Genomic DNA, 23807 nt, shown 5'->3' on the forward strand with positions numbered 1-23807 from the left:
GTACATGTACATACAATATAAAAAGTGTGTGATCTTGAAAGTATAATGCTAGATTACAGACATGAGAAATACATCAAGGTACTAAAAGCAAGTGCAGTTTTAATTTGAAAGGGTAAAAGGACAAAGGTGAAATAGAAGGCGCATGAGGCTAATTGAGCACGTGGGTTGCATGAGTCTAGAATGGTATAAGACAGACATGGAACATTTGATATAACATAAAACAAAGTACATGTTGCAACGATTCCTGTCGCAAGAACCCATTATTATAGCAGTCGACTGTGAGTTACGACAAAACTTAATGAATGTCCTGTGGCATCAATCTAACCACTTGCGAATCCTGTTATGAATACACTAGTGCTAAATGGGCATTCATATGTATGTCACAGTTGTTCCCATTCTACTAAGTATTCCTTGCATACTATGAGGTGTATTTTTTTTATTTTTATTTATTTCTTCTTCTTTTTTGCATGTGCAGGTATTCTGAACTTTTTGTGGCACGCTTTGTTCAATGCATGAAGCACATGCATACGTATATATATACACACACACGTATGGTAAGTAATTTCGGAGGTATAATTATGACGATGATACCGTACAACTGTATGTACATGTGTGTAATACACACAAAATGTCTGATAACCTGTCTATAGCGGTCAGCTGTCTATAATGGCCACTCTTTTCATCTCCCTTGGGTGACTGCTATAGACAGGTTTGACTGTACATTGCATAAATCACAACATACAAAGTGTATGATGGCTGTGAACTCACACAGGTTGCAGGTCTGTGTGTATAAGTGCCGGGAGAAGGAATGCTAGTGTCTTGCCACTTCCTGTCTGCGCAATGCCGATGAGGTCGTGACCTTGGAGAGCTACTGGCCAGCCTTGACTCTTGAGGGTGCAAACCATAATCAAGACATACAATGGTGTAAAAGAATACACTTGATTTGATATGTTCAAGCCTGCATGTTCAGACAAGAATGACAAAATATATACATGTACCTTGAAACATAATCAAGTAGAATCTGACATAAATGCAAATAAGAGCACACATACCGGGTAATTACAATATGGGTACGTAACCATTGCAACAACAACACACATGAAGGATGAACTTAAAACACACAGAATACACGTAACCACTGAGATGTAATGGAAATCATTAAGGCTACAATGAAGCATGGATGAAGATACGCTGCAAATGCATACAGAATACTTACTGATATATCAATATTTACAACACACAACACACAACTCTGTATTCAAGCATATCTCCACAAGCGGTCAAAGAAGAAGAAAACACACTACAAAAATTTTATGTGATTTTGTCTTGGCAAAATTTTATTGTTTTTTAAAGTCCCTTTTTTAACTGCCTGTAATCCCTCTCCAGGATCACAAAGTCTCTTAATCTCATGTCTAGGATTCATTACACTTCAAAGACCTCCTCACATTTGACATTTTGGTACTGTACAAATGTACATTGCTTTTAAAGCTCTGACATTTTGAGTTGGGTCCAATAGCAATGGACAATGTGACAGCTAACCTTTTCCACATCAGAATGAATGTACCTCTTAAAATCTTGCTACAAACAATCTAAATCAAACCAAGTCATAGTTTGTAAGGTCTGCATATAACATTGCTTGAACCAACGATTATCTCTCAAGAGTTATCTTACCTGTATTGGTGATGGCTTGGTGAACTTCTGCTTGTATATTTCTCTCAGAATTTCAGCTGCCCGTGGAAGAAAGCAAATATTGGTGATTAGATTGGTTAGTCCTGGGTGTAAATGATGGGGGTGAGGGAACTGGCACTGAGCAAAATTAACTGAAATGTGAGAATAGCAGCTCATTTTCCAAAGAGGTGTTTTTTTTTAATTCAGACTACAGCACGGTGCATGGTACAAAAATTTATGAAATGTGACAGAGTTTGAAACACTTCATATTTATAGTAAAAAAGAAAGATCCATTTCACTGACAAAACACATATATATTACAATTTTGTTTTCCTGCTTCACTCCCCCTTGCGTGTTGCAGAGTAATTGCGCGAAATGTCGAGGGGGGGGGGGCCTTTTAGGCCCCCCCAGTCTTTTTAGGGTTAATAATACCTAATCTCCTTTACTGTTTGGCTCCCTGCCTTTCACACCTTCCCATCTCCATCGTTTTTTTTTTGCTCTGTGTCCCTCACCCCTCACATACAGCGCACGCTGTATGCAGTCCTTCAAGCAGCATATGTGTGTTGACCATATAATTTATGTCTGCTTACCCTGTATGTTTGTCATTTGCCTCTGAAAAGACTCTGCTAGGATTGAAAGCTCAGGCCGACCCAATGCAAATTCTGTCTGATGTCTTAGTTAAACCACACAGGTTATGCAAAGATGTACAATGTATTTACTTCTATGTCCCTTCTCCGAAGGGGCCTTATGCCTATATTTATATTGGTTTTGATTCTTAGCCCTTGAATAGTCGGTTTTGAATTAAAAATTTCATTTGCATCCGTAATTATGTCTGCCAATAAAACACTTCATCAACACTGCTGCTCATAACCTTGGAGAGTGTATACATTATAGGTTCCTTTCAGGGCAGGGATTGATCACTGCATATTAAATTTACATTTGCCCAAGTGCTAGAATCTCTTTTTCTCTCTCTTACAGATGAGTCTGTTCTATCCTTTACACAAATGTACACATATCAAACAGAGATACATTCCATTTCTTTTCTGTAAGATCATCACATCATTGTTACAATATATGGTAATAAACTTTTGTGGCATATGTTTAAACATAAATGTAACTTTTTCTGGGGTACAGTAAATGGTCAAATTGTTCCGGTCCCCACAAAGGTTGATGTGTACAATATGATGTACATATGCTAGAATATTTTTGCATTAGGTGCAAATACAATTTTTCTTGCTAGGGCAGGTAAGATGAATGTTGATTTTTAATTCTGCAAGATCAAAATATGAAATAGCATGTCGGATGGGAAGCAAATAAATAAATAAATAAATAAATAAATAAAAGGACTTTTACAGTATGCAGCTTGCTAGGGCATAGTCTTTACAGAGTGCAGTGTGCAATGCACTGAGACCGAGGAGCTTACATTGTTTCAGAAAGCGGGAGAAAACATCTCGTAACACAGAGAAAACCAAACAAATAAACATATGAAGACTAAATATGTCAAGAGTTTCTTTGACAGAACCATGAAACCCTACTCACGGTATTCCTGGAAGGCCTCCTCGAATGTTCTCACAGGTTTGGGCATAACCCTCTTGAGCTCCTCTGCACTCTCATCAACAGCAGTGACCCCAATGACCTCTCTGTGCATCAATGAGACCATTTACAATGCAACCATTAGATACAACTTATTCTTTACATTACTACTTGCATCAGATAGACTGTAAATGTCTTTATTTTTGGCCAATAAAACTTTCATACTGGGCAGTTCAAAAACATAATGACTGATTTTTAAATTTGATCTGCGAAATTGGTTACTCGTACATTTTCATTTAATTCAAAAAAATAAATAAAGAAAAGAATTTGCCAAGGAGACAAGATTCACAAAAGTAAAATGCACACCAAAGTGTTTGTTTACACAATGCACTTAATGTCAGTGGTAATTCGCTATATTTTCAATGCCTTGAAAAAGGCGGTTGGTCCCAGTTCGCACAAAGTTCAAGCCATGAATGTTTCCAGTTTTTCAGTATCAAAGACACTAACACATTACCAAGGTTTACCAAAATCGCAACAAAATGCCTAGGACATATTTTATGACATAGTGTTTAAAATACAACATAGTGTTTAAAATACAACATTTACTTCATGACACAGCACCTGAAGTGATGGTCTAATTTGCTGACAATGGTCAAACATGCAGCACAGGCACAGAAAATGGTGGGTTGGCTCATTCCCCCCCCCCCCTCCCCCATCCCCTCCCTACATTAGCACGCGCACGGAATGAAAAACTGATGCACGGCTGTTTTAGCCAATAGGCGTCTCGTACTGAGTGCACGAACGCTCGCTTAATGCGCGAACCCTTGTTACAAGTGCGCGTACTCCTGCTAAAAGTGCGCGATAAACATGTTGCCCGTGGGGTGGGGGAGAGGAGGGGGGGGGGGTAGGCTGGGACACCGCAATTTGAGCTAATGGCTGCGCCCAGTGCCACAAATTGTCTGCTGCCCTCAACGAACACGAATCGGTCTATACTTTTAGGGGCTATCACAGGTGAATTATGGCTGTTCTTTTTTTTTTTTTTTGGGGGGGGGGGGGTTGCGAAATCTAGCTGTACACAAATTTGATTTCAAGGGTATTGGTACACTTTAAGGGTGATTTTGTTTTGTATTTTTAGAAAATCCAATGAGTTCAGATTACAGATACTCACCTGAAGGCATCAGCCTCTTGGTCTGTCATGAACTTGATGTCAGGGTGTTCAATGAAGAAATCTTTGATGATCTTTGGGTAATCTAAAATTGTAAATTGCCCGTTCAACAACAAGTTACATACTATGTGATACTGATTTGTTCACTTTGACAAATACAAACAGCAGCAATGATAAATTGCCTGTTCAACAAGCTACATTTGTGATATTGATTTGTCCATTTTGACAAATACAGCATTATCTCGCAACAGTACAAATAAGTTAGTCACAACAAAATTAGTCTCCCCAAATTGGCTGCGAGTAAGGAGATGTCGCACGGATGTCTCCGAGATCCCTTCAAGGAAGCCTCTAACAGACCTTTAAGGAAGCCTCTAAACTGAATCAAGGCTGCTCTGTGTAGAGTGTTTGCAAGAAACAAATCAGCCAGCTTCAAGCAATATTATTATTTCTGACACTTGACTTACTTTTCCACTTCTCCTTCAGGTACTCTGCTTCCATCTTATTCATGTTTTTCCAGTCAATCCTTTTCCTGTTGTATCAGAGTGACAGAGAAAAAAGGAAATGAGTTCATGTCTGAATCTGAGGAGATTGTTACAAATTTGCACACACTATGAATCCTGGAATGACATCACTCTTGTGAAGTATTTCATCAAAATATGCAAATTTGTGCCTCATAACAACAATGAATGCCATTTAACATTCAGATTTAAAGTATACACATGTACATTCACATTGGATTGCAATCACTGAGACACAACAACTTATGACAGTCAAAAGGGGAATATGAATTCTTCTCACCAGGGCTTTTTTTTTTTTTTTTTTACAGTTGCAACATCCACAGTTAGAAAATGGAATTAGCCTCTTTGGTCATGCTTACATACACTTGTACATTTTATGCCAATGAGAGAAAAGGATGGTATGAGTAAGGGTGATGACATGCTAAGTACAGTCTGGTATTAGCTTTATGTCACTGAAGGGTCTACCATTTAAGTCACTCACGGTTTTTCATCATAGAAGTTTTGTGAGTCGCTTGCATTCCTGCCGCCTGCAGACAAGACAAAGAAATGGCACAAGACAAGAAAATGTTTTACATCAGACATATTCAACATAAAGATGCAAAGAGCAAGATAACCTGAATGTGCAATTTATCCCATTCCCTGAAATATGATTCTGCATTATTGGAGCAAAGCTAGTATAAGTTTGGAGATGAGCAGCAACAAGAATGCACTGCAAATGTTCTGTCAAAGTTAGTTTCAGAGGTTGGTAAAAGCCAAAGAGCTATGATACATTGACAACAGCTCTTTGGTAAGGCTTATGAGTGATGCTAAAAAACATTCACACTCATACATTCACATTATGGCATTTGTAGATGATGGGTGATTTGATTTTTGTGCATTACAGCATCCAAAGTTTTTACTTTACTTTCAGACTTGGCAGTGCAAAAAGATGAGTTTCTGATATTATGCCTGCATCTGGTGAAACTTCCAATCATCTCAATTAATTCAATTATGTGTGAAGGGAACTTGACCCTTGTGTGGAATTGTAGGCTTAAGGTGCATAAAAAATAACATGCATTTATAAACCCACAGGAAGAATTTGACTACTGTGTCTGGCTGATATCGTTTGCTGGCCATTGCTCAGTCACCTGGGACAAACCATGAGGTTTGCACATCATTCGCCCCATTTCTGGTGTGGGTATGTGGGTGGACAACTTCAATGGGATAGCACCCTGCTCCTTGCAATGCGTGAAAGAAATAGGATTGTTTACTACATGCCTGAATTGTGATTCCCTCACACCTCCATATAATGTCCTATCTGAGTAAAAGAGTTTTTGCCTCTTAACTCTTTATGTGCCACGTTCGCACTTCCGACTCAGTCGACGGCGTGCCAACTTCGCATATTCTGCTCAACAAACAAAGCCGCCAAGACCGATCGATAAACCGCTAATTACTGCTAATCCCGTGGCACAATGAAAGCGTTTCTCAAGCTTCTGTTCCTCTCATATACGGCTTGCATTCTATGTGGTGATCGACTATCAAGCGATGTTCCTAACTAGATTTGCTCGTACATTCTAAGTTTCTGTCACGGTTTTATGTGCAAAAGTCATGCCTTTACAATAATGTGGCAACTGATCATTCAAAAGAAAAATTGAGAATAGAGTCGTCATACAATATATATCAAAACAAAGCTTGGCATTCCTCTTTAACTTTGCCTACTGTTATGCAGATCTTAACAGAAAGTTGTAGAAGTTATACAAATTGGAGAAACAAAATTCTTTCTCAAAGCATGACTACCTTCGTGTCTCAGAATAACGTGGCACACAGGGGGTTTCCACCATGGCACATAAAGAGTTAATGGAGGGGATGGCATTATTACAGACAACTCTTTCCCTGTATTTCAATCTCGTTGGTGCTGTCTTTGTTGCCACCACAAGGGGTTACATAGGCTGAGATGGGATAAGCTTTAATTACAAATACAAGGAGAAATATTTTTATATTCAGTGGTACACTCAAATCTATATTGTTTGCAAACTGCATCAAGCAGTGATTCCAAAATCTGCTATGTCGTCTACCTACCATTGCTGAAGCCAGAGTTTCTGGACGAATGAGCTGAGTAGTCTGGGTCTGTGAGCTCCTCGATGAGTTGCTTGGCTTTCTCCCGCGCCTCTTCACTGCCAAAGATATCAATAGTCGTGTCGTATCCATCTGAGTCTCTGGACTGCACCTACAGTAGGTACACACACATTTGAGGCAAAGACATCAACATCTGAATGAAAATATGAGGAAATACTGCCAAATAATCATTATCCTTCTGTAATGTTGAGCCATACAAATATATTCCAAGTCAGACCTGTCATAAATAGTTTGAGGAAATGTAAAATCATGTTGTTTTAATATTGTTACCTAGAATATCAGCAATGACAGTCAAAAAAAAAATGTTCAGTTTCACTGCAATTAAAACTGTGTGTGTGTGTGTGTGTGTGTGTGTGGTACACTCATTGCACAAGGTCTATTGATGTCACTTTTACATAAGAATATTATAACAAACTGCATTACATATTACAGAATGCAGCCTCTTCTACATGTAATTTGCATTTTAAAAAAAAATCTATAATTGGGAATAGAATAACCTGTAACTACAGTTGCAGGTCATTAGAAGAAAAATACAAGTAAGATACGTATAGAAACCATAGTAATCTGTGTTTTTTTTCAAATCACCTCAAACATTTGGTAAAGGTATTTAGTTAACAGTTTAAGCCATTATGTTTTTTCTGCAGACACCATCATCTTGTGGCATCTCTAAATTTTATGGCATATCTTACATTATATAATGGAGAAATAGACAGAGATGAAGATGAAGAAATTTAAGAACTGTTTTATCAACAAAATGTGGCTTGAAATGTCATTATTCAACCAAATTTTCGCAAAATCTGATCAGTACCCCATGTATCACACCTGGCCTGCGCATCAACAAAGTCTGTGTTTTTCCACATGTGTTAGCAAGATTTGGATTGGTACAGATGAACAGATGGACAGACAGACAGACAAATGGACAGATGATCATATCCTTTCAAAAACAATGCATCCCAAAACCTCTGGAGGCAGAAGCATAAACTAAAACATATAAAGGTTGAGAAGGTCAAGCTCTACACTAGTGTGTGTTGCACCAAGGAGCTGATTGCACTACATGCCAAGCAATGACTCGGTGTATTGTGCAATAACAAGCTTCCTCTGCATGGGGGTGGTGACATATTGCCCAATAGAAAGCCTCGCATGCACTGCCGCTGTGTGTCCAGATGTGTAATGTGTAATAATCATTCATAAGCTGCCACATTTTGGTAGATAAAGTTTAAAGAGGAAGTTGCACAACAAAATATCTTCTTCCTGTCTCTAAATTTCTTTTACAAACCTATTTGAATTCTATTATATTATCACAAGCGTCACTCTTGAATGACAACCCAAACAAATAGTGACTGCCGTATGCAAGCCAGATTGTAAAAAGCAAAATGTACTGTACTTGAGGATCTGTACTTGGGGATAGAATAAACTTCCCTTGTCAATACATCTGTAGGAGGTAAATATCAATACGATTGAAACTTTAGCAAACTGGGAAATTTTCAAATTTGTATCACCTCCAACTCCAGGCAGAAGTAAACAATTTAAATCATCAAATTCTTGGGCAATTTTGCCACAAAACTTATCATCTTGAAGCACCTCCAAATTTCACAGTATTTTATCTTATTATGGAGAAATATAAGATGGAAATGGTTAGATTCATTCAGAGTGTTTAAAAAAAAGAAAAAAAGGTAGAAACTAACACAAAATTGCCAATTTCTAAAACAGGAACTTTAATCTTCTTGATGCGTTGAACAAAAGTTTAACAACTAAGACGCTTTTGAAAAATTATGCATTCCAAACAAACATTACATTTTAAACAACAAAGGAAATTTACTGTTTGAAGAGATCTATACTTTGTACCTTACAAAACACAAACAATGAATACTATATGAGCTGAAATTTTCGCATAGATATTTTTGCGAATTGCTACTTGGAGGACATTTTCGCTTGTTGTTAATTTCACAGTTGCGAGGGTCTAACTGAACTTATTTATTCGTGCGTTATTTTTGCGTGTTGTTATTTTCGCGGTTCAAAAGCGATTCGCAAAATTCACGAAAATAAAACCACCGCGAAAATTTCAGCTCGTACAGTAAATATAATCAAACAGGAGCAAACCTTAGAAATGTAGTTTTTGAGACTTACAGGCAATACTGATGACTTTCACCAAACATTCTCACCGACTTGCAGTAAAGACATTTAATAAGCGTCATTTTCTTAAATGTGGAAAACAAACTATTGGCTTACCTTTATCCTGGCACCACTTTCATCCTGCAGCTCTCTAATCTTGGCTCCCTGTTTGCCTGTAATTTATGCAAATTAGATCCATATATTTATATTGATGACTTAGACAGACAACTTTAAAAACAAGTATTCTAATTTTGCTTGATTGTACTGGACATGACCATGCCTGGAATGACTACTCCTGGATAATGATCCAACACAAAGGAAAAATCCAATACAAGTTACCGGTAATAACATTGATGCACATTATGTTTATGATGTGATGACATTAAAAACCTCTTATATCATCTCATCATTTGCAATCAGTTACTACATCACCGCTGTTCTCTTAAAACAATCAAGTTACACATGGTCATAAGTTGAAGTTGTACAAAGGAAGGTATCAAACTAGTAAGTGAAGAGGTTAAACTTTTTCAGACACTTATACATTGTACAGAGTAGCAAATTCTTGGAAAAGCCTTTGTGCGAAAGTTGTCAATGCAACAACATAAAACCTTTGAGGCTATTCAAGCTCAGTAATCACAGGAAACAGAAGCATCAGAAATATTTAAGTTTATTTTTTTCGAGACGACATCTGCATCGAAGGCGTTCGACCGGGAGAACTACAGGACACCCTCAACTCCTGTACAGATGATGATGATGATGATGAATTAAATCCAGATTGCATAAATTGACCACCCCATGGATACATTACATGGAACTCCTCAGGCTCAGGATTGGATCCTTTGAATGGTCCTCTACAAGTCTCTGACTGTCAGGATGTCATGACAATGACAATGACAATGACAACGACAACGACAACGACAATTAATTTTATTTCTTAAAACGGCCCCTCCCATACCCAGGGCATGGAAGAAATACAATGAGTATAAAACACACAATAAAAAAAATTAAATCTTTGGCAGTCACAACACATACAGATACTTTATACATGTAATATAATATCGGCAAGATTTTACAACAAATAGAGCACACTGTGCCAACTGGCACACCTCACAGTTTTGGCACTACTAAAAATAATTCTAGTCAAACTTCAACATAATTATCTTACAAAATCTGGACAAATTCTTCAACGTTTTAATACTCTTACTACTTAGGTCATAGTCAAGCAAACAAATGCTTAGATGAAAAAAAAAACTGCATTCATGCCCTACAATATGGATGAAACAATTGATGTTTTATTCTAGAAAAATAGTCTTGTAATGTTGTATTGTTGATTAGTAAAAGAACTGCACCAAGGTTCAACCTCCCATGCCAAAATTCGACCACACACAAAAGCATCTCGGTTTTACACAAGTCATAGTCGGCAGTCAAATTTTGGATGGTGTTATGGTCGATATGGGCCATGGCCACTTGCTTTAATGAATACAATAGTCAATTCTATGTCAATAGCCCGACTGATGATCAAGCAGCAGGGCGAGTATAGGAGAGTCTAGTGAATTTGTAAGTAGAGTAAAAGCCCCAATTTTCGGATACTTAAGCTTTTTTTGAAATATTTGTTCAACTCAAATAATACTCTACAAAATGATATGTTAAATATATCAACTTACTTTTTCCCAATATTGATTTTGTTAAATAGATCATAAAATTTCACAGAATCCCCAAATATTATCACCTTGTAAATTCCCCAAAATTCGGACAGCCTCTCCAAAATTCGGACATGCGCGCAATGTCAATACGCATACAAGGCCGCTGAAAAATCAGCACGCGCCATACCTTGTTGGCGCAAGGTTGCATCGGCGACGTTGCTGCGCCCATTTGTGTCCGAATTTTTGGGACTCTGCACTTGCATTCAGCCCCTGTAACAGTTACATTTTATTCACTGCATCGGCACGTACAGAGATTTTGTTTTTCTTTTGTGTTTTTGAGGATACCATCACACTCTGAGCTTGCGGTAAGCGAAAAATCTCGAAACAGAACGGCGTAATTTTTCAATTTCTAGTGCTTTTTGGGCGACCCCGATTCTTTACACAGGACCTCATTCACACGCGCCTTGGAAAAGTTGCGGCGATTCTGCATTTTTGACGGCAAAATTTGGGATTTTAGATGGATTTTTGAAGTGACTCCACACTCGGGCACTTTCCTGATGTGAACGAGTGTGCCAGTATGTGAAATGATGCGTGTGTTGTGACAGTAGAATTTGCTGGCTTGTGATAAGTGGTAAGTGTCCGGATTTTGGAGGCCGGCCGAAAATTGGGGATCTTAAATTCTTACTCTAGCTACTAGGTGCCTACCTATAATCCGTCCAACATATTCATTTTCAACAGACATTGTTGTTTTGTCATCTGCCTGCCCATCTCTGCCTCTCCAAATGCCTCCTCCTCCTCCTCCTCGTCCTCTTCCCCCTCGACCTCTTCCTCCTCTTCCACTCTGCCTCCCACCACCATCCTGACCTCGGTCATCATCATCCCTCCATCTACTCTGCCGGCCACCACCTCGATCATTTTCGGCAGCTCTCCAATTCGGACTGTCGTCTGATCTTCGTCTGTCAGTCCGAGAGTTGCTCCAGGTTTGAGATTCGCCATTCCACGTACTGCTATCCTCGTCATCGACGGGATCGCTGCGCTGTCTCCACTCATTCCACGCTCCACCACGGCCACGACCTATACCTCCTCCCCCGACGCCGCTGCTGTGCTGGTGTCCGCCGTGTCCCCGGCCTCTCCTACCGCCGCCGCCGCCGCCGCCACGAGCGCGAGGAGCAGGTCCATTGCTGTAATCGCAGATCGGATCGTCACTCCATGTATTTGTTTGGTATCCCCTCGGAGGAGAAAGTGATGACTGAACGCCATATTTCACATCCTGTTCAATCTCTGCTTCCCAGTCTTCACTCATCTTAATAACCCGAGCAACAACAATGGGGCAAACTTTGAAGAAATATTACCGCTGTTTCTTCACCTCGCCCGCGTATCGAAGAGTACCTGTGGCAGTCGACACACATCCCGCGGCGGTAGGCACTTTTGAGGCGAGAATGCTCTGCGGGAAGTAGTTTCACCAAAGGTCACAGATATTAATTATTCATGAGCTGGCGCGCTGACTGCCGAAGCCTTATTGAATATGTATGAGGTGGGAAATTCCCTGTTCCCCTGCGTTATAAACTTACACCACCGAGTGTACGTCATGTAAACACATTTTGCTTGCACAGTTGCAACAGTATGTGTATGTGTGTGTGTGTTTGTGTGTGTGTGTGTGTGTGTGTGTGTGTGTGTGTGTGTGTGTGTGTGTGTGTGTGTATTTGTCCGTCTGCCTGTCACTCACTCGAGGGATGTCCATCGACGACTCACCCTTGCTGACATTCCGAAGATTCTGTACAAACATGGTTTGACGATGAGTTTGATCGTCATTGTGGTAAGTGCGTTTGAATGAAAGGGGGGTGAGAAGATTCTTCAAATAAATACTTTTAGTATGGCCTAGTTGTTATTTTTTTTTATTTTTTTGTTTGTTTGGGGGGAGTGGGTAAAATGGGCTGGGTCAGAAAACACAGAAAAGTACACTTAATGAAATCAGTCATTCTCTTAAGTTCTAATTGAATCGAAGTCCATCTCAATCAACAACGTCTATAGTAATAAATGATCTTCTAATGGAGCGACTCGATCGTTAAAAGTGACAACATTTTAGTATTAAATGCTCTTCTAATGCCTATACGTTATACACATAAAACGAGGCGACAGTAGGGTGTGGTGAGGCGACAGTAGAGTGCGGTTTGGTCATATTGGTGAATTTACCGATGAACTTGCATTTTTAACTTAAATTATTTTTAGTAGAGTGACAAACAGAGCCCCTGGAGCCGAAACTCATGTCTCTTGATGCGATTCGACCGTTAAAAATGACAACATCTATAGTATTACATGCTCTTCTAATGCCTATGCGTTATACACATAAAACGAGGCGACAGTAGAGTGTGGTGAGGCGACAGTAGAGTGCGGTTTGGTCATATTGGTGAATTTAGGCCCCTACCGATGAACTTCAATTTTTAACATTAATTATTTTTAGTAAAGTGACAAATAAAGCCACTGGAGCCGAAACTCATGTCTTTTGAAGCGATTCGACCGTTAAAAGTGACAACATCTTAGTATTAAATGCTCTTCTAATGCCTATGCGTTATACACATAAAACGAGGCGACAGTAGAGTGTGGTGAGGCGACATTAGAGTGCGGTTTGGTCATATTGGTGAATTTACCGATGAACTTGCATTTTTAACACTGATTATTTTTAGTAATGAGTGACAAATAAAGCCCCTGGAGCCGAAACTCATGTCTTTTGAAGCGATTCGACCGTTAAAAGTGACAACATCTTAGTATCAAATGCTCTTCTAATGCCTATGCGTTATACACATAAAACAAGGCGACAGTAGAGTGTGGTGAGGCGACAGTAGAGTGCGGTTTGGTCATATTGGTGAATTTACCGATGAACTTGCATTTTTAACACTGATTACTTTTAGTAGAGTGACAAATAAAGCCCCTGGAGCCGAAACTCATGTCTTTTGAAGCGATTCGACCGTTAAAAGTGACAACATCTTAGTATCAAATGCTCTTCTAATGCCTATGCGTTATACACATAAAACGAGGCGACAGTAGAGTGTGGTGAGGCGACAGTAGAGTGCGGTTTGGTCATATTGGTGAATTTAACGATGAACTTGCATATTTTTTAACATCGATTATTTTTAGTAGAGTGACAAACAAAGCCCCTGGAGCCGAAACTCATGTCTTTTGAAGCGATTCGACCGTTGAAAATGACAACATCTATAGTATTACGTGCTCTTCTAATGCCTATGCGTTATACACAAAACGAGGCGACAGTAGAGTGTGGTGAGGCGACAGTAGAGTGCGTTGGTGAATTTAAGCCTCTACCGATGAACTTCAATTTTTAACATTAATTATTTTTAGTAGAGTGACAAATAAAGTCCCTGCAGCCGAAACTCATGTCTTTTGGAGCGACTCGACCGTTAAAAGTGACAACATTTTAGTATTAAATGCTCTTCTAATGCCTATACGTTATACACATAAAACGAGGCGACAGTAGAGTGTGGTGAGGCGACAGTAGAGTGCGGTTTGGTCATATTGGTGAATTTACCGATGAACTTGCATTTTTAACTTAAATCATTTTTTAGTAGAGTGACAAACAGAGCCCCTTGAGCCGAAACTCATGTCTTTTGATGCGATTCGACCGTTAAAAATGACAACATCTATAGCCTAATGCGTTATACACATAAAACGAGGCGACAGTAGAGTGCGGTTTGGTCATATTGGTGAATTTACCGATGAACTTGCATTTTTAACACTGATTACTTTTAGTAGAGTGACAAATAAAGCCCCTGGAGCCGAAACTCACGTCTTTTGAAGCGATTCGACCGTTAAAAGTGACAACATCTTAGTATCAAATGCTCTTCTAATGCCTATGCGTTATACACATAAAACGAGGCGACAGTAGAGTGTGGTGAGGCGACAGTAGAGTGCGGTTTGGTCATATTGGTGAATTTAACGATGAACTTGCATATTTTTTAACATCGATTATTTTTAGTAGAGTGACAAACAAAGCCCCTGGAGCCGAAACTCATGTCTTTTGAAGCGATTCGACCGTTGAAAATGACAACATCTATAGTATTACGTGCTCTTCTAATGCCTATGCGTTATACACATAAAACGAGGCGACAGTAGAGTGTGGTGAGGCGACAGTAGAGTGCGGTTTGGTCATATTGGTGAATTTAGGCCCCTACCGATGAACTTCAATTTTTAACATTAATTATTTTTAGTAGAGTGACAAATAAAGCCCCTGCAGCCGAAACTCATGTCTTTTGGAGCGACTCGACCGTTAAAAGTGACAACATTTTAGTATTAAATGCTCTTCTAATGCCTATACGTTATACACATAAAACGAGGCGACAGTAGAGTGTGGTGAGGCGACAGTAGAGTGCGGTTTGGTCATATTGGTGAATTTACCGATGAACTTGCATTTTTAACTTAAATTATTTTTAGTAGAGTGACAAACAGAGCCCCTTGAGCCGAAACTCATGTCTTTTGATGCGATTCGACCGTTAAAAATGACAACATCTATAGTATTACATGCTCTTCTAATGCCTAATGCGTTATACACATAAAACGAGGCGACAGTAGAGTGTGGTGAGGCGACAGTAGAGTGCGGTTTGGTCATATTGGTGAATTTACCGATGAACTTGCATTTTTAACACTGATTACTTTTAGTAGAGTGACAAATAAAGCCCCTGGAGCCGAAACTCATGTCTTTTGAAGCGATTCGACCGTTAAAAGTGACAACATCTTAGTATCAAATGCTCTTCTAATGCCTATGCGTTATACACATAAAACGAGGCGACAGTAGAGTGTGGTGAGGCGACAGTAGAGTGCGGAACCATTATTGGTCATATTGGTGAATTTACCGATGAACTTGAATTTTTAACTTAAAGGTATTAGCCCACATTTGTAAACCTGCAGCAATTGGTCTCATAGTTAGCATGGAGTTTGGGTATGATTGCAGTAACACCTGTGCAAACTTTCGTTCCAATTAGTCCATTACTTTCATAAAATAAATGAAATTAATGCACCGTAATCCGTATGCATGCGTATAACGCTCGCTAGCTCCGGTCCACGTACGTGTTACACGTACAATGTACGTAGCTATAGCCCGCGCTCGTAATTCGATTTTGGGTCGGGTTGACCCGGTTTGAAAATTGATTTTAAAACGATGATTTTCTCTCTTTTATCGAATGGTATGGACAAAGAGCGACAGGTGAGGTATGTTACTGTTATAACTTGTACTTGAAGTCATATTGGACCTGTTTTATGCAGTTTTGATTTTCGTGGGTTTGCAAATATGGGCTAGTACCTTTAAATTATTTTTAGTAGAGTGACAAACAGAGCCTCTGGAGCCGAAACTCATGTCTTTTGATGTGATTCGACGCTTGAAAATGACAATATCTGAGTATTACGTGGTCTTCTAATGCCTATGCGTTATACACATAAAACGAGGCGACAGTATAGAGTGTGGTGAGGCGACAGTAGAGTGCGATTTGGTCATATTGGTGAATTTACCGATGAATTTGCATTTTTAACATTGATTATTTTTAGTAGAGCGACAAAATGTAATAAAGCCCCTGGAGCCGAAACTCATGTCTTTTGAAGCGATTCGACCGTTAAAAGTGACAACATCTTAGTATCAAATGCTCTTCTAATGCCTATGCGTTATACACATAAAACGAGGCGACAGTAGAGTGTGGTGAGGCGACAGTAGAGTGCGGTTTGGTCATATTGGTGAATTTACCGATGAACATCAATTTTTTACTTAAATTATATTTTAGTAGAGTGACAAACAAAGCCCCTGGAGCCGAAACCCATGTCTTTTGATGCGATTCGACCGTTAAAAATGACAACATCTATAGTATTACGTGCTCTTCTAATGCCTATGCGTTATACACATAAAACGAGGCGACAGTAGAGTGTGGTGAGGCGACAGTAGAGTGCGGTTTGGTCATATTGGTGAATTTACCGATGAACTTGAATTTTTAACATTAGTTATTTTTAGTAGAGTGACAAACAAAGCCCTTGGAGCCGAAACTCATGTCTTTTGATGTGATTCGACGCTTGAAAATGACAACATCTTAGTATTAATTGCTCTTCTAATGACTATGCGTTGTTAACTGCAGATAACTAAAATATGTCACAATATTGCAGTGATAAAGTTGAAAAATATTAAGAAATTCAGGTCCTTGTAAGTTTTTGCTATCATTTTCCTTACACAGCCATTATAATATAATGTGGACGCAAGCATGGAAAACTCCACATGCTTGTTTGTTTGTTTTATTGTTTTACTCAGTTGATGTAACCATGTGCAGACAAAGAAAGTGCTAATCGAGGAAGAAGAATAAATATAAGGAAATGGAAGTTTTGGCATTAGTCTGATGGTCCTCGAAAGGAAAAACAAATCTTGATATTGTAGATTGCATGTGTTGGTTGTTGCAGTGGTTAGTAACGTGCGTGTTGTAAACTATGGAGATGTACCTTGAGTATAGGCCCTCCCGTAAAAAAAAAAAAAAAAAAAAAAAAAAATCTTTGTTTCTCCTTTTGTAACATCAGATTTGGTAATCAAATATTAATATCTGAATGGTGTAAGTGATAAATACTTCTTTGATAATACTTTCGTGGCCTTGTATTTTGTAACAAAAAAAAATGTATTTTATAATGACAAGTTAAGATCTAATTTAGATTTTAACAGAGATACTCAGATTGTTCTAGTTGTTAGACTTGGTATTATCGTCATTGCCCTCATAACTTCACATACTATAAAGCAACACTAGGGGCGGGGGTATTAATCACATTCAGTGATAATTCTAGTTGTGCTTATCATTAATTCTTCTTCCATTTTTACCCAAAAGAAACCTCTGCGAATATCTACAAGAGTGCACCCCCGGAAATACCAAGACAGAGACCTACACAAGGTTTGTTATTGTTGTTGTTTGTGGTGGTGGCGTTGTTGCTGTTTGTTGTTGTTGTTGCTGCTGCTGCTGCTGTAAGTCTTGTTGTTTGGCTTTCAGTGTGGGAAATAGAAGATGCAATTGTCTACCTGAACATATTTAGGATATTTCAGGCCAACACTTGGATTGCAAGTCTGCCACTGCATGAAAATCAACTTGTGACACCTGTATGGGCCCCATTTAATAAAAGATGTTAGGATGGCAACTATTGCTGGAATGGCAACTTCCCATAGCAACAACCAATCAGGAACCTGGGTTTTTGTTAAAGGCTATGCAAGAGACCAATGTGTTAATATAAGAAAAATGTGTTGCCATGGTAACCACTCATTTTTGTATCAAATTGAACCATTTAATCTATGAAGGTGAAATTTGGTGTGTATGATGGTCTTTACGTCGCTGAATCCACGAACCGGCACAACCGGCCAAAATCGAGTAAATTTTCGATTTTGAGATTTTTGCATATTATGATAGTATATACCGAGTTCTACAACCTGACAAATTTTTGAACCTCAATCTCGAGTAATTACATAATAATAACGACTGTGCCACTTCGTGAAAACTCTGACTGGTCGGTCTGGATTTTCACGAAGTGGCACTATTGCGTGCGTACACGCCGGATGTCATCAAAAATCACTTATCTGTCAAACGTCCTCGTACGCGCTCGTCCAAAATGGCTGCGCCCAGAGCAGCGGAAACCAGACAGATGAAATCGGTAAAGTTACATATCGCTCTGTATTGACAGTTAAATTATTCGAATTTTTCACCTTATTGAATGTAGATTTGTGAATAAGGAATTAGAATATCCAAAGAATGTAATTATGTACTCTAACAGGTCACAATGACTTAGTTTGGCTCTGTCCTAGCTTCGTGCGCTACGTTTGCAGTCCCACAGCTATTATTCGGTGTAAGTGAAGAATAGGGAAAGCGGTTCGAACTAGAGTCAAATGAACTCGTCTCACATTTGTATCGAATCTGTAACGCACTAAACGGTAATATATTGTACAATTTTATTGTTGCCTGTAATACGAGCTCAAGTATGTAATGCAACTGCCTACTTCTTCCCAGGTAAATTAGCTCTCTTATTCACTCTGAATCTTCCAGGAATTATCTACAGTTCTTCTAGATCTAATGTAGATAGTTAACTGTGTTACAGTGTTAAATTATTGATAGTGATCTTAATACCTTTACCTGTCCAGGTTACTGTGATGTTATTTCGCTGACTACCCTTGAAGTCTCAATGGGAAAAAATGATTTAAAGCTACTTATGCTAAAATCTAAATGAGGAAGGTCCTCCTCCCACATAACAGTTGTCTAAATTGAGGGCGAGGCGTTACGAACAACAATAAGGTTTGATAATGTTGTCGTGAATATCATACCAGCAATTTTGATTTGGATAGACAACAAGCAAAAACATATTTGTTATGCAACGTTAATGCTCAGCACCTGAATTCATAAATTGTTATATCATGCTATAGGCCTAAATGTAAACATTATAAACATGTACCTGGCAAGTAATTTTGCCTTAGTTTGTGATATTTGCTTGTTATGATTTTCTACAATCTATGGATCTTTGAAACACAGTGTTTTTTTTTTGTTTGTTTGTTTGTTTTTTCTTTGGGGGGGGGGGGGGAGGCATGAATTGTAAAATTAGACCAGAGTGATGTTCTCAAACTTCAGATTCTAATACGCCATATAATGTAGACCTGAAAAGGAGGTGGGGAAGGGGGCAGTGTGATGTTTTGGAAATTTGTGGCTCATATTGATGATCTTACAGAATTGTAAGTAGTGATGGATTTTCATGTAACTGACATCTTGCATTCATCTTCCATTCCAAACAGATATTGAGGCATTTGTGTGGACAACGCAACAACTTGCAGACTGGACTGAAATGAGTGATGTTCTTCGATGATGGGCTACTTTACACAATTGTACTCCAAACCGCATTCCTGTAGATTTCTACCATCATCACAAGCTTGAACAAGAACAGTAAGTTACATTACTATCTGACAAGGATTTAGACAGACCAGTGTGTAATACTAGTACACAGTGCAGGCATACGACTAATAATTTGACTTTCCACATACCGTACTGAAATGATTGTGTATCTTACTCTTTTTTTTAAAATTACAACTGTATTTGTAGTTTTGATGGACGTGAAGCACTGACATAACATGGAATCCGACATTTTGACATCTAATTACCTGCAGTCGTGCTGCATTTTGGTATAAAGGCAATGCTGTCTCTCAATCTGATCTTGATATGGTACCGGTATGCATTTCGTCAGTGTCATGTATCTTTCATTACTGTTATAACTGTAGTTGTGTGTGTGTGTGTGTTTTTTATGTTTGCTGTTTTTTTTTTTTCTTTTTTTTTTTGGGGGGGGGAGGGGGGAGGGACAATGGAGATGGGGAATGAGCAGCTCTCTGTACTGATATGAGATACCATCAGCTTTGCAAAAGTCAATGGCACATACAGTATGAAAAATACTTGGCAAAGACAATGAAAATGAAAGGTCTCAATATACATTTAAAGCTTCATTAATATTAATATTGGTTTTTTTTTTTGCTTTGTACACTCAGAAGTCAAATGTTGTAAGAGTATGAGACTTTTACATGGGGTTAACTATATCACCGATTTTCACTTGTGATGTTCTGCTTTCTTTATTCTATGTCTTATTCTTTACTTCAGTTCTGCTCCTGATTCTAGTCAACAATGCGTTCATTCACCACTTCGTCTGGCTTAGCATCCTCTCCTTACTGCACTCAAAGGTTACATTGTGCATTGAGCTAAAGGTGAGCAAGATATAAACAGCAATCGGTGCAACACCTATTCATGTAGTATTGGGTTTTATTTTGTCATAGATATTACTCAGAAAATCCAGTGTCAATGGACAATTAGGAGTTATCCTAGTATAGTCTTGTTATGAACGTTATCACATTGATTAAAACTTATAATTCAACAGAATTGCATTAGCACTTTTGAGCAAAACATTACCAAAGTGTTGATATGAAAGGAACATTATATGATTATTTTCTCAGGCAAATCAAAATAGTTTTACAGATGTGGAAAATTGATTAAATAGTATGTTATGACTGTTGTCTCAAATGTCATTATTCCCCTCTGCAATATAGAAGTAACATTGTCGTGAAAAACAATTGTTCATCTTTGCATATAGGGAGAGAAGCTGATGACAACTGTCTACAGGATATGTCGAAGTGGTGAAAGCAAAGAGAAACCCGGAACAGCTTCAAATGACTAGGGTGGCTGAGCTGAACATCTGCACCAAAGTCCAAGCCAGGGATCGTTATGGAAGGAGAGCATAGCAATATTTCACTACAATCACAGAGTTGCTCCAGACAGCACTCAGCGAACTTTTCACAAATGTGTGTGCGTGATGAATGGGCAGTCAGGTTCTGGCAGAACATTATCTCGATGTTCTGCTTAATGTCCTATTTAATGACTTTGGGTTGTGTGTGTGCAGAAATGGGGGGGGGGGGGTAGTGGGATTATGAAATATGACATCATTTTAATAATAATAATTATAATGATAATAATAGTAATAATGATACTACTATACTACTACTTCTAATAATAATAATGATGATAATAATAGTGATGATAATAATGATGACATGAATAATAATAATATAAATGATAATAAAAGTAATAATAATAATCAACAGTACTTATATATAGCACAAAGAACATTCTGTATTATGTCCCTATGTGCTCAAGGATAAAAATGATTACACAAAAACATACAATTGCAATAACAATAATACCTTGTTTCATGTTTAGACTGTAATGAAGGCATTCCCAAGGCAGACTTAGATTAACATTTGTAAATTATTTTAAATTCTGGGGCAGATTCTTCCATATGGTAGAGACATGACAAGCAAATATGCATATTGTTGCGTTTTTATTCAGCATAACAAATAAGTCCCTGCCTTTTCAACAAAGGGGTCTCTCTGGTGTGTCTCCTATTCAAAGTAGTTCTCTCAAATAGTGTGTATTCAAAAGTTAACATCAACATTTTGTACTGAATATGAATTTTGACATGAAGCCAGTGCAAGCTTCTTAGAACCAGTGAAATTTGTGTTAATGTATACATATATTTCGTTTTAAATTTGAACACTACTTTTGCAGCAGAGTTTGGGATAGCTTGTTATCTCTGTATCTGTTTGACTGACAATCCACAAACTAATTAGTGATGAAATCATCATGTCAAATGAAGAAACCATGAACTGAACGTACTGCTATGTGTTTATCAATGGAGTCTCAAATTTTCCAAATATTGTATGTGAAAGAATCAAGGGGACATTATGGGACATTAATCCTATGTACTGTATCTTACACTGTCACTTTATTCACTGGCATTACTCGTGATAACCATCAATCCATGGGTCTCTCCATACACCTTTGTCACAATGATGCCATCCTTAATTTCCACTGTAATATGCTTCCATTCTCTTTGGCGTAACAGTGCTTTTCAAAGCAAAAACTATATAAGTATCAAAATCCATATAACATGTATTTTCTTTTACTTTGTTTATGAAGCAGCTCACCTATCATACTATTCATTTTGTCTCCTTTAGCCAGGCCGCCATTAGGCCAACCCCGTTAACGATTCCCAGTATTTTTTAATCATGCCTTCCCCAGCACCTGGGACACCCACAGCAGACATAAACTAAAGTCAGGACCAAGCTTCAAGTCAAGTTGTGCGAGTTAGAAAGGTATTAGGAGACTGCAAGAGGGTTATAAGCAATTGGATGCTTACATTTCCTCTGCTTGCTCTCTCTCTCTCTCTGCAACTCGAGAATGAATAATAAACTCTGACAGAAAATGTTTTATTGGATGATACGTGTACTGCAGTACACAGCCATATTCTTGCAGTCTGTGTCCACATGAGGACTTATAGCATGGCCATCATTATCTATGTCTTTTTATATTGAATATTGTTGTAGATTTCATTTTTCAAAGAAAAAATGAAGAAATGTAGGTCTGATATGTTAACAGTCTACTTGTAAACAGGTACAGTGCCAGAAAAAAAAAAAAAAAAACAGTCACCTTGTTTCATGGTGTCAATATTATTTACAGAAATATGTGCAGAAAATTATATACAGAAATATTTGTGACGTAAAGAACCACAGAAATATAAAAATATGAAAAATTTGATTGCGTTAACGAATCTGAATGTGGAAAGTGTGATACTCGAAGAGATATCAAAACTGATAATTTCCACGTAAATCTATAGTAAAAATATCAGGTAGAAATTCATCTCTATGAAATCTTTTTAAAAGAACATTACTTGTGTAGATAACTCTGTAAAGTGTTTAACAATATCTTTGTACTGTTTGAAGAAATGTTTGCTTTGAAGAGGTTGGACTTTATTTCTCCACTTAAAATAAATCATACTTAAACAACAGTAAAGTTTAAGAAGTAAAACTTATCATTAATTCGTGTATAGGGAATATCCAGTAACTGATTTTGGAGTAAGAAACGAGATTGATATTATGCCGATTTGGAATGAACATGAAATTTCTTTCTTCCAGAGAGCTGAAAGCTGCGAGAACACTACATTTTATAATCGGTTCCGAAGAAGTAGAGATGACTAGTAATGCATTTTGAATTTGGCTGAAAATGAAATGTGGAAATCCGTTTAATGAAATGTACAACTTATGATACTTGGAAACAATACAATATGATTATAGTAATGAATGTATATTCAAACAATTATTTTTCCTAGATTTCTTTTTTTTTTCAGTTCTGCCCGAATTAAATGTTGAATATAATCTAATAAAAATAAATTTCATTTGTCAAAAAGGAATGTGTATTTCTTCCTTTAATGAATGATTGTATATAATACAGGACTTGAGAGTGTTTGAAAATGTCATTATTTCTCGAAGAAGACAAGTGTAGAGAATGATGATGATGAAGATGATGAAGATGATGAAGATTGAAAGAGAAGGAGTGATGGAGAGAGGAGGGGAGTACGAGGAATTTGTGTGAATTCTTATTTGGTATTAATGTACGTCTGCATACCTATTTAAAATGAGTCTGGAATTTGTTCATTTTCGTAAACAATGAAGTGCATGAAAAA

At 38.0% G+C, this 23807-nt stretch overlaps 1 protein-coding gene across 1 annotated transcript in view; it reads right to left on the reverse strand.

The window, feature by feature from the left end:
- The window catches only part of LOC140234030 (probable ATP-dependent RNA helicase DDX43), a 34873-nt gene extending 22755 nt beyond the window's left edge, over nt 1-12118 (reverse strand). The window contains exons 1-9 of the mRNA XM_072314111.1: nt 11460-12118; nt 9229-9284; nt 6943-7090; nt 5366-5411; nt 4831-4895; nt 4370-4451; nt 3208-3308; nt 1672-1727; nt 769-887 (exon numbers count right to left, since the gene is read on the reverse strand). Coding sequence (XP_072170212.1) covers nt 769-887; nt 1672-1727; nt 3208-3308; nt 4370-4451; nt 4831-4895; nt 5366-5411; nt 6943-7090; nt 9229-9284; nt 11460-12057 — 1271 coding nt within the window. The 5' untranslated portion in view covers nt 12058-12118. The remainder of the gene's footprint in view (nt 1-768; nt 888-1671; nt 1728-3207; nt 3309-4369; nt 4452-4830; nt 4896-5365; nt 5412-6942; nt 7091-9228; nt 9285-11459) is intronic.
- Between the last annotated feature and the right edge of the window lie 11689 nt (nt 12119-23807).

The sequence above is a fragment of the Diadema setosum genome, chromosome 10 (assembly GCF_964275005.1).
Source record: "Diadema setosum chromosome 10, eeDiaSeto1, whole genome shotgun sequence".
Taxonomy (NCBI): domain Eukaryota; kingdom Metazoa; phylum Echinodermata; class Echinoidea; order Diadematoida; family Diadematidae; genus Diadema; species Diadema setosum.